General features: G+C 36.3%; 1 protein-coding gene and 1 pseudogene across 2 annotated transcripts; one reads left to right on the top strand and one right to left on the bottom strand.

Moving 5' to 3' along the window:
* Window positions 1-653: 653 nt before the first annotated feature.
* Window positions 654-1739, bottom strand: LOC115966795 (annotated as a pseudogene). Its single transcript, XR_004086398.1, has one exon. The product of XR_004086398.1 is annotated as a probable long-chain-alcohol O-fatty-acyltransferase 1 (transcript).
* An 8642-nt stretch (window positions 1740-10381) lies between these two features.
* LOC115966794 lies at window positions 10382-10966 on the top strand. The gene has a single exon (XM_031085951.1). The coding sequence runs from the start codon at window positions 10382-10384 to the stop codon at window positions 10964-10966; it is 585 nt and encodes a 194-aa protein (XP_030941811.1).
* Window positions 10967-11583: the final 617 nt, after the last annotated feature.

The raw sequence follows: 11583 nt of genomic DNA, 5'->3' as shown, positions 1-11583 counted from the left end.
AGGTGCGACTGAGATTGACAGGGGAAAGCAATCAGCAGCTTAACTATTCATGAAAGTGTAAGGGACGGTTTGGTAAGAGACTTCTAGTAATATTGTTTAATTTTTGTGGAAATATGTGCGGGTGAAAAGTGTGTGAATTTATGTTTTGTTTGGTAAACAACAGTTTTCAATATTTAAACACTGTTACCAAATATTTAAACACTGTTACCAAACGAGACCTAAATGTTTGACTGTTTGTACTTTGTACTGTATAGGAGTCATTACCTTTTTTTTCACTACTAGAGGGAAACTTTGTTCATAAAATACATAACATCAAGCAATGAAGTTATAAACACAAGTGTGAACCATTTAAGAGCATTTTTAAAAGATTGCCATCTTTATTTTGTTTCATTATACCAAGCTTCATCCATTGTGAAAAATATTTTTCATCTTAAGCTATTGACTAAACAAACAAATAAATGTGACTTTTGCAGGGAGTAAGGTAGGGACAAATGAAGTTACAACATAAAAGTGTGGTATGCATCTTTGAAAAATAAGACATTACACATATTTCCAATGTTTAAATAACATACATATTTCTACACACTTTTTTACCCACACGTATTTCCAAAAAATACAAATAACGTTTCTAAAATAATATTACCAAACGGCCCCTAACTTTTGTTTAAGGGCAATTGCAATGGTAGGTTGACTTTGACAAAATCAACCAAAATTGAGTACTCTTTTATTGCCTTCTCAACCACACCATTTCTTATTAATTGTGGAAAGAACAACCAAAAACCGGTCACCGCCACAAACCCAACTATCAACGGTCCCGAAATCGCCTGATGTAACTGCCACTTGTTGGTCGCTGCCTTCTTCACCACAATCTCAATAGCTGTACACACGCCATGTAGGACAAAGAACCATGTTACCTCCCACGTGGGATGCACACGTGTGAAGTAAAAGCATATTACTTCATGAGCTAGGCTAGACACTATGAAGGTCGAAATTATGGCTAGTAGAGCAGCCCAACGGGACCCAATTACATTAGCAGAAATACGACGGATGGGAATGTAAACGGTAGGTCGTAGAATACTTGAAACCATAAGGTTCTACCTATGGCCCCAAAAGTCTTATAGCGAGGTAGCAAGATAGGGCTCATTGAATTGTAGCTCAATCTCAAACCCAAAAATGGCTTGAACTGGGGCAGCAGCTAAGGCTAGGACAATTTTCACAGCAAGGTAGGTGTGGCAACAATAGAGAGATAAAATAACATATAGATGTAAATTTGCCCTATAGTCATATGCATGTATTATCATGGCAAGAAACAAGGCTTTTATAACCAACAACATAGATCTAGTCACTTTTGTAAGATTATGGGATTTTGGGGTGTTTTGGTGAGATGGGTTTTTATTTTTATTGGTGTTTGGAGGTGGGTCTTGTTTGAGTTTAATGGGAAGGCAAGCAATGGATATGAAATGAAGAAGTTTTGGTAGGGGTGGTGATAAAGGGCCTTGGTCAAAAGCAAAGAGGAGGAGCTTGAAGTTACCAAGCCAACCAAGGAAGAAGGCAGTGGAGCCACCAAGATGGGCAGAGTTGAGGTTACAAGGGAGCATGGTGAAGAGGTAAAAGATGGGGAGGAGGAAGAGGAGCCTCATCATTCCTCTTGGGATCCTTGCAACTATGTAGTAACAATAACAAAGAGATGTGATGGCTGTGATCCATACCTTTATGAAGTTCTTGATTTTAGCATCCATTTCTCTTTTTGCCTCTCTCTCTAGCAACGACTTAGCTGTGATGATGACTATGATATATACCTTGATGAAGCTCTTGATTTCAACCTCCAATTCTTTCCTTCTCTCCTTTATTTTATGATAAGTTTGGTCAACATGGCAACTGTATTGAAGATCGTGTCCATTGTCCACAACCTATACCATTACGCAAGATGCTTAAATGTTTATATATATTTTTATTTTTTTAAATATTCTTTTTAGCTCATTAAGTATGGTACAGTATTCCCCTCAAAAAAAAAAAAAAAAGTATGGTACAGTATAGATTTTCTTTTAGATTTATACACCAATAAATCAAATATTTTTTTACAATAAAATGGGGTAGATGACTCAATTCCAAAATAAAATAGAAAACTAACAACAATATAAAAATTATAAATTACAAATTTAATCCCTATCTTTTACATTAAATGTCAATTTGGTTTTTAACATTTCAATTGTATTAATTTGATCCCTAACCTTTTTAGTCTTGTATTAATTTAGTCTTTACCGTTATTTTTTAAATGGAAAAAACTGATGTGTCAAATGGAATAGTAAAAAATTATTTTCCATACGACATCAATTGCCAATTGTACTGCCACATTAGATTTTTAAAAAAAAAAAAAAAAAAAAAAATCTACACAATCAAATTCATCTCATATATAAATGGTTCTAAAATCCCTAAAAGTTTCCATCTCTCTCTTGTTAGTAGTATCATCTCCATAGCTACCAAATTACAAATTATTGGTCTCTCTTAGTTATTAAAAATATTCAAAAGAAGGGCATGAGGGTCCTCCTCCAAGCCATTGGTCTTTCTTAATTGACCCTACGCTGTCCCATACTTTCTTCTTGGCCAAGAACAAAGGCTTTAGTTGGATCAGTGAATTTGTTTCCATTAACTCCAGGAGCAACAAGTGTATTTTTGTGGCACATGTGGTTCTTAAAATCTACACAAAATTAGATTCATCTCTTAAATGGTTCTAAAATCCTTAAAAGTTTCCCTCTCTCTCTCTTGTTAGTAGTATCATCTCCATAACTACCAAATGACAAATTATTGGACTCTCTTAGTTATTAAAAATATTCAAAAGAGGGGCATGAGGGTCCTCCTCCAAGCCATTGGTCTTTAGCAGAAGTAATTTAGACATTACATAATAAAATATTTTAAAAATCATAAGCTTTCGTTAGGGTTTAACTGAGAAAATAACAATATGACATATTTGTTCATTTCCAAAATATTAAGGTAAAAATTGTTTGATTTTAAAGTTTAAGGAAGAATTGTAAACTACCCCAAACATAAAGGATGAAAAATGTTTTTTTCCTAAGTTTTTGTTTTTGTTTTTGTGTGCAAAACTATGTGTTTTTACTTAAAATAGTGTGTAAAGAAAAAAATATACAAAAAGTCAACCTAAGAAAATTGTATGTGGAATAGTGAATTTTGGCTCAACAAAGTTGATTAAACCAACAAAAAATTTCTAAAAACACAACAGAACGATGAAACATTTTCATAATACCTTTATAATTTTGTTATATTTTATTTTAATTTGTAAAGAATTGATAGCTCAGCAGATTTGAAAATATTGTGACAACATTAAGATGCCTTAACATTTTTCACACAAAAAATGTTATGTCCATGATATTTTCATAACAAATTATAAGTAGTAAGTTACTATAAGTTGTTATTGGTGAGCAAAAAAGTAGTTTCATTAGTAAGTTTAAATTAGAACGAATAACATTTACCATATTTGATTTCTTATGAAAGTGTTGTGAAAATTATTGGGGTCAAACCAAAAATAATATAGCAAATATACTACAACTTTATGCATTCACAAAAAAAAAAAAAAAATATATATATATATATATATATGGCCAGCAAAACAGTAAAAGTTAAATAAACCAAAACTACTGTAGTGAAATTACTATAACTTTTCCTATTCACTCTTTTTATATAATATATATATATATATATATATATATATACACGTTGCACTTACAATGTAAATTCATATTGTAAACACATAAAAATTGGTAAATGCTATACACATTTGCAAAATTTGTACAATTTTTTTTTTTGCAAATATATATAATATTTGCTACTTTTTGTGTGTATACAATGTAAGCTTACATTACAAGTAGAAAGTAAACATATAAAGATTCTTTAAAAGAGAAAAACAAGCTCAAACCAAGTTGGTGAACTTGAAGGAAAAAAAAAGGGGAAAAAGGCAAGTCACTAAACCAAAAATATTGTTCATAACACTATTCATGAGCCTATTTGCTCTTTTTATATATAGAAAAAAAGAGCACAAATCGATGACTAGGAAAAAAAAAAAGAAAAAAAAAAGCGATGAACAGTACATATTATACAAACCAAAAGTACTGTAACTTTTTCATATTCACCCAACAAATGTCACAACATTTTCACAAAATATTTATTTTCAGTTGTGGTTGGTCATAGTTTCATATTTTGTTATTTTATTTTGACTTATAAGAAATTGATACCTCAATAATTGTAAAAATATTGTGAAATTTGTTGTGTCAAAATAACAATATATATAAAATGAAAAAAGTACAAACGGAAGACTTAAAAAAAAAAGGGGGTAAGTGACTCACAAAACCAAAAATCACTCTAGCGGCATAGCCGCTTTTTATATAGTTATAAGATTTTTTATGGGAGATGTTAACCAGTAGAATTGTGATGCTTATTAAGGATTCCCTAGTGTTAGTCATATATAATAATAATAAATAAAAGATAAATAAAAGAAAAGAACATAAAAGTATTTAGAGCATCACCAGCAGCCTCCTCAAATTTTTCTCTATTTGGAGGGTGAACAGTTCATTTTACCTTTTGCCTATTTACTTTTTTAAATACACTTTTCAATAGACTCTCTATCCTTATCCCCATCTCATTTAAATATTATTTCTTCATTCATTCTTTATTCTTTTTTTTATCATAATTTATTCTTCCTATATTCATTCCCAACAATTATATTTTTCAATGAAAAATGTTATATCTACAATATTTTTTGCAATAATTTTACAAGAATCACATTAAAATCTTATGTGGAAAGTTGTTACTAGTTCTAATTTGAACCCACCTCTGAAATTATTTTTTTACTCACCAATATTAGCTAATAAAAATCTATTACTTAAAATTTATTGTGAAAATATTGTGGTAGCATTTCTTAATTGCCATTTCTTATTTTTTGTATTATTTTTCCAAACTTAATTACATCCATACGTTTTTTTTTCTCTCTCTCTCTCTTTGTTTTTTCTCCACCACACACCTATCCCACTCCCAACTCTATCTACCCTTCCTTTTCTTTTCTAGTTCATTCCAGATCTCACTTCACTTTCTCCAGCTCTCTAATTCTTTCTCTAGCTCTCTCTTTCTCTATTTCTACTTGATTCTAGATCACTCTCTACAGTGCTAAGAAACAGAGAAATTAAGAACAAGAGATTGCTTGCTCCACTGTTGATCGAAGGACATAGGCAAGCGTTGTCTCTTTTTTGCTCCACCGTGGGTTGCTTGCTTGCTCCACTGTGGGTCAGATGGCTTCTATCCTTTTTTTTCTTTTTCTTTTTTTGATTTGATTAATTTTAAAATTGTGTTTTTGAGTTTGTATTTTGATTATGCTTGAGTTTAGAGATGTTTAAGAGAAATGATTGTTGTGTTTGTAGTTGTTGTGAATGTTTGATTGAGACTGAGTTTAGAGATGTTTGAGAGAAAAGATCAAGAATAGTTATGTTGTTACCGTTGTGATTATTGAGTGAAAAATAAATATTTTAATCGGTTGTGATTATTGACACTGAATTAATTCTTTTGCTCATGAACAGGTCTCTCTCTTTTTTTTCTTTTTCTTTTTTCATTTGGTTTATGAGAAAAATTATTTTCGTGTTTGGATTGTATTTTGAGTTTTGTAGTTGTTGAGATAAAGAAGAGAGAAAGAGAGTGAGGAAGAAAGAGCAGTGGAGGAAAGAGAAAAAAGTAATTTTTTATTCAACCGGGTAATATTTTAAGATAGGATATTGTTTAGAAGAGTTACAGTAATTGCTACAGTGCTCTCCATGCCTGGAGAGCTACTGTAGCAAATCTAAAAAAAAAAAAAAAAAAAAATTGGAGACGGAAAGGTGTTGAAAGGAGTTTTTGGGGGTGAACAATGGCTTTTCTTTCCAAAAAATAGATTTAGCCAGCCTACTGATGATGCTCTTATAAAGCTTAAAAAAATATAAAACTATAAAAAGAAAAAAAAAGTTATTAAACAGAAGTCAAAAAAGTTGTTAACTTAACACTACTCATTTTTTATTACCTATACAAATTTAGAAGTACAGTGCGACATGTGAACAGCATAATGCAAAATGTTGGAACTTGTAACCCCGCCCCTTCTAGGCTTTCATTATTATATTCTCAACAGCCGCTCGACAATCTTATTGGTATATGATAATAATGCTCTAAAATAATGCAAGAGAAATTTATTTTTTTCTTAGATATAAACTTACGAACTTCTGGTGAATAATTATTAATAAATAAAAATTAATGTTAGGTCGCACCAAATAATGGGAGAAACGTCCAAAACGAGGTGTATGTTTTCCTAGTATATATTAACGTGATTATAGCTTGTAGGCAACATAACAATATTGCCACATTTACTCGGCTATCTCTCTCTCTCCCTCTCTCTGTTTCTAGTGTTCTAGTTTCTCCTCATCAATGGCTTCAGCAATGTTCATGAATGCATCACCTGTTCATCCACCAAAGATAACAACCGTGAAAGCACTAGTTGAATCAACTGGCTCCTCCTCCATCCCTTCGTTTTACTTCACCCCTTATCTCCGTGATGAACCAATAGCCGGTGATGCAGAAGATTCAGTCCCCATTATCGACATCTCTCTTCTTGTTTCTGGTACTCCTGAACAAACAGGAAAGCCTGCTCAGACTGGGGCTGCTTCATGGTACAGTTTATCTTATCTGTTTTGAGCTTTCTATTAATTTTTTCTTTACGTGTCTTCAGTTTTTGCATGTTACTGAGATTTGATGAGGGTCTTATTAGGTGATTAATCATGATGTGACGGAGAGTCTGACGAAGGCAATGATAGCTTCGTTTCAAGAATTTTTCGACTTGCCAGAGGAGGAGAAGAAAGTATCAAGGAAACCATGTCATGGATCCAATCAAGTGTGGTACAGGCTTTAATCCTACAATGGATAAAGCAAACTATTGGAGAGATTTTCTCAAGTGCTTCGCCCATCCTGAATTTCATAAACCCAACAAACCAGCTGGGTTCAGGTACATTTCTTTTCATTTCAGATTTAACCTCCTAAATCATATCACATATCACATATTATGAATAAAAAAATCAAGTTCTAAAGTATTAAGAATCTGTTATGATTCTAATGTCTTACTTTGCTTAAGTATAAGTTCAAACATATGTATAAAAAAAAATTTCTACACTTTTCTTGCAAATCGGTTTTCAAAGCCTTCTCAAAAAAAAAAAAATCGGTTTTCAAAGATGGGTTCTATCCATGAGTTTGTAATATTTAGTATCAAAACCAACCACCAGAGTTGACATAGAGGCTGGAGTGTTCCACATTGCATAAGTTTAAGTTTAAATATGTGTAAGAGTTTTTCAAGGGTAAGTTCTACCCATAAGTTTGTATACAACGTTATATGCAATTTGTTCAATCTACTTAAACTAAGAATTTTCCTTCTTTTAATTATGATAAATTTATTTTTCAATTAAAATTTCAATAATAATAATTTGGTCATGGCCAATGCAATTTATAATGAATGGTTTATTTATATTTTTGTTGACACAGTGAGATTGCAAGGGAGTTCGGCAAAAGAAATCGGGAAGTAGTAATAATATTACTGAAAGCTATATCAAAGAGCTTGGGGTTAGAAGAGAGCTACGTAGAAAAGGCTGCCAATTTCGAGTTGGGTTTTCAATTGCTCGCTGCTAACTATTATCCAACTTGTCCAGAGCCAGAGAAAGCAATTGGCATCCCCGCTCACTATGACCATGGTCTGTTAACCACTTTGGTAAATAATGGCGTCTCTGGCCTTCAAGTAAAGCATAACGAAAAATGGTTTAATGTCGATATCCCTGCCAATGTACTCTTTGTTCAAGTTGCTGATCACTTGGAGGTACATTCTATCACGCTTCTTGAACTCCATTTTTACTTGTCCCCATGTGTTATTCATCTTCTCATTATCTTTCTCAATTAATCTTTTTATTAAGCAACTAAGCCAGCTAAAGTTAACTAGTAAGATCGGTTTGATACAATTTTAGGTTTAAGGTGATAAAAGACAAAACATTAATTGCCATTCACACACACACACACACACACACATATATATATATATATATATATTGTGGGGGCTATGGCCCAAAGTAACGAGTTGGGCCTTGGGCCCGTTTGAGGACACTAGCGAGCCCGAGGAGACAACGTGACTTACATGATTTACGTTATAAGCTTTATCACGGGAGACAAAGAAAGAGGGACCGAGGAGGAACTCCTCCTCGGACACTGAAAATCTGGAGTAGAGGTATGTTCAAACCGTTGAAGAACACCCCCTAAACACATGAAAAGGAAAAAAACCCAAAATATCTAAGTAAAAGCTGCCACTACCACATTAAATGCACTGCAGCTACTTTCCTGACCGCATTAATGTGGAGAAGACCCCTGAACAGTGTTACCTTGGCTACCGCAACTCACAAAGGACTGAAAGGGATGTCTGATAAGATAGGTGCTCAAGTGGGGGTTTAGATGATCAACAAGTGTAAAGTCCAAATGATTAGGAAGAGCCTATATAATGTATAAAAGCCCCCATAAGGAAGGGACGAGAAAAAGAGGGGAGAATACTGTAGCATGCAAAAGAACCCTAATGTAGTGATCTGTATTCATAAATAAAATTCTAAGTCTCCTTGGACCGGAGGTCATTTGATCATAATAGTTTTTGTTCTTGTTTGTGTGTTCCTTAATCCCATGCAAGCCACCGCTTAACTCATCTAAACCTAGTTCTTTGACCTATACTCTACAAAATTCATTGTATTGGGCTTTTTGGACCAGGATTCAATACAATGTGGGCTTAGGCTCCAAAATTTGTTCCTACAATTGGCGCCGTTTGTGGGGAGAACTTGAGTGTTAATGAGTACAACGGTTAAGCATGGCAGGAGTCCACACCAAGAAAATCCACGCCAAGTTGATCCTCAGCAGATAGAACCTATTGGGCCTCAGCGGCAAAATAATCCTCCTGACCCTGAGCCAAATCAAGGTAATGGAAAGAACCGAGAGGAAAGCGTACATACTACTCAAACGAGCCAAAGCCACTCCCAAGTATGCAGTCGCATATCCCAAAGGCGAAACAACTATCAGGCCATGCAGTGAGAGATAGACGACCTGAAAAAGAGGTTGCGCCGTGCACAGCAAAGGCGGTCCCCTTCCAGCTCAGACATATCCTCTAATGAGGAAGAAGATGTCAGCTACAGGCGGAGATCAAGAACTCCCCCAAGTGAAACCTTTTCCTATGAAAAGGAGCAGCCCTATGAACGGAGACATAAAAGTCCATCTAGTAAGGGTCTGGGTAATGATGCCATGAACAAAGCCTTGGATCAGATCTCTAGGTCACCCTTTGCACATACGATCGAGGGGGCTAAACTACCATGGCGTTTCCATCAACCTATGTTTACCATTTACAATGGCTAAACAGACCCTGTGGAACATGTGAGCTAGTTTAACCAAAGAATGGCTATCCATTCTTGAAATGAGGCTCTGATGTGCAAAGTTTTTCCGTCCAGCCTGGGACCCGTAGCGATGAGATGGTTCAACAACTTGAAGACGAACTCCATATTTTCCTATAAGCAACTTACTCAAGTTTTTTGCTCTTGCTTTATTACGAACAGCAGGGTTCCTTGGCCCCTGAGTTCGTTATTATCATTATCTATGCATGAAGGGGAAACCTTAAAGGCGTATTCGGATAGGTATTGGGAAATGTACAACGAGATGGATGAAAACCACGATGACGTCGCCATCAACATGTTCAAAAGTGGTCTCCCCACTGAGCATGGTTTAAGGAAGTCTCTAACTGGTAAACCCGTTACCAGCGTTTGCCAACTGATGGACAGGATTGACAAATACAAAAGGGTGGAAGAGGACCAGCTACAAGGGAAAGGAAAGGAGAAGATCATCCCTCACAAGGGGAATGATTACAGGTCGGAACGATACAACAGTAACCAGCCGAGAAGAGATTTTGCGAGACAGGCTGGATAAACCAACATGCAAGCGGTTAATGCCGTATTCAGAGAGCCGGTGCAACAGGTTCTGGAGAAAGTAAAAAACGAGCCTTTCTTCAAATGGCCGAGTAAAATGGTCGGAGACTCCTCAAAGCGCAACCAGAATCTGTATTGTCAATACCACCAAAACCATGGACATACCACCGAGGATTACAGGAATCTATGGAACCACCTGGATCAGTTAGTCCGAGAAGGAAAGTTGAACCACCTCTTACACCCTTTTAGCGGTCATCTAGGCCAGGTAGTCCAAGAACCCCGGAAAGACGTATCTTTGAGACCTTCCCATGGGTACGATACACGTCATCCTCGCCGCTCTAGGGAGGACCAGCTCTTTTCCCTCCAGGGTAATGTCTGTGGCTCGGCTCTCTACCGAGGACGGTGAGAGGGAGTCCAAAAGATCTAAAAATGGGAACTCACCTGTGCTGGGATTCTCGGACAAGGATAAGATTGGAACCATCCAACCTCATGATGATGGTTTGGTAGTTACGCTAAGGATTGGAGGGTTCGGCGTGAAGAGAGTACTGGTAGACCCAGGCAGTGCTGTGGAAGTGATGTACCCTGATCTGTACAAGGTGCTAAACCTAAAGCCTGAGGACCTAATGGCTTATGACTCCCCTCTTGTAAGTTTCGAAGGGAAGACTATCACACCAAAAGGACAAATCAGACTGCCCATACAGACCGGATCAGAGGTGGTGGAGGTGGATTTTATCGAGGTCAACGCCTACTCACCATACAAGGCCATAGTAGACAGACCTTGGCTCCACACCCTGGGAGCCGTTTCTTCTACACTTCACCAAAAGGTAAAATACCCCTCAGAGGGCCAAGTGGAGGAGATTGGGGGAGATCAAGCCATGGCTAGGCAATGCATGGTAGCCACCATCTCACACCAGTCCAGTACAGAACCCTTGGCATCTGTGAAAAAGGACTTATAGCAATCAGCCACCTCGACAGTACCCGTCGGTGAACTAGCCGAGGAGATAAAATGTGAAAGTCTAGAAAGGGTTACTGTTGACAATGATCCAGAAAGATTCTTCCAAGTCGGCTCAGAATTACCTCTCTAAGAAAGAGGGGAACTAATTGGGTTTCTGAGAAGAAATGTTGACGTATTTGCATGGGACGCCTACGATGCCTCGGGGGTTGACCCAAATCTCATTTGTCACTACCTAAACGTTAACCCATCTTCTATTCCCAAGAAGCAGCTACCCTAGCGCCCGTCGAAAGAGTATGCCGACACTGTTAGGGATGAAGTGATGAAGCTGAAAAAGGCAGGGGCTATCAAAGAAGTCTTTTACCCCAAGTGGTTGGCATATACAGTGGTGGTAAGAAAGAAGATGGGGAAGTGGCGAGTCTACGTAGACTTCACAGACTTGAACAAGGCATGCCCAAAAGATCCGTTCTCGTTGCCTCAGATAGACCGATTGGTAGATGCAACTGTAGGCCACCCCCGAATGAGCTTCCTGGATGCCTTCCAGGGTTATCATCAAATACCACTGGCCCTAGAAGATTAGGAGAAAACAGTGTTCATGACACCTGTCGGAAACTACCACTA

The sequence above is a fragment of the Quercus lobata genome, chromosome 11 (genome assembly GCF_001633185.2).
Source record: "Quercus lobata isolate SW786 chromosome 11, ValleyOak3.0 Primary Assembly, whole genome shotgun sequence".
Classification (NCBI taxonomy): Eukaryota; Viridiplantae; Streptophyta; class Magnoliopsida; order Fagales; family Fagaceae; genus Quercus; species Quercus lobata.
The sequence above is the reverse complement of the archived record's forward strand: the minus strand, read 5'-3'. Positions and strand labels throughout refer to the sequence as shown.

What these genes read in the sequence shown, in the direction of transcription:
- LOC115966794 (XM_031085951.1), top strand. Translation starts at nt 10,382, where the DNA reads ATGTCTGTGGCTCGGCTCTCTACCGAGGACGGTGAGAGGGAGTCCAAA.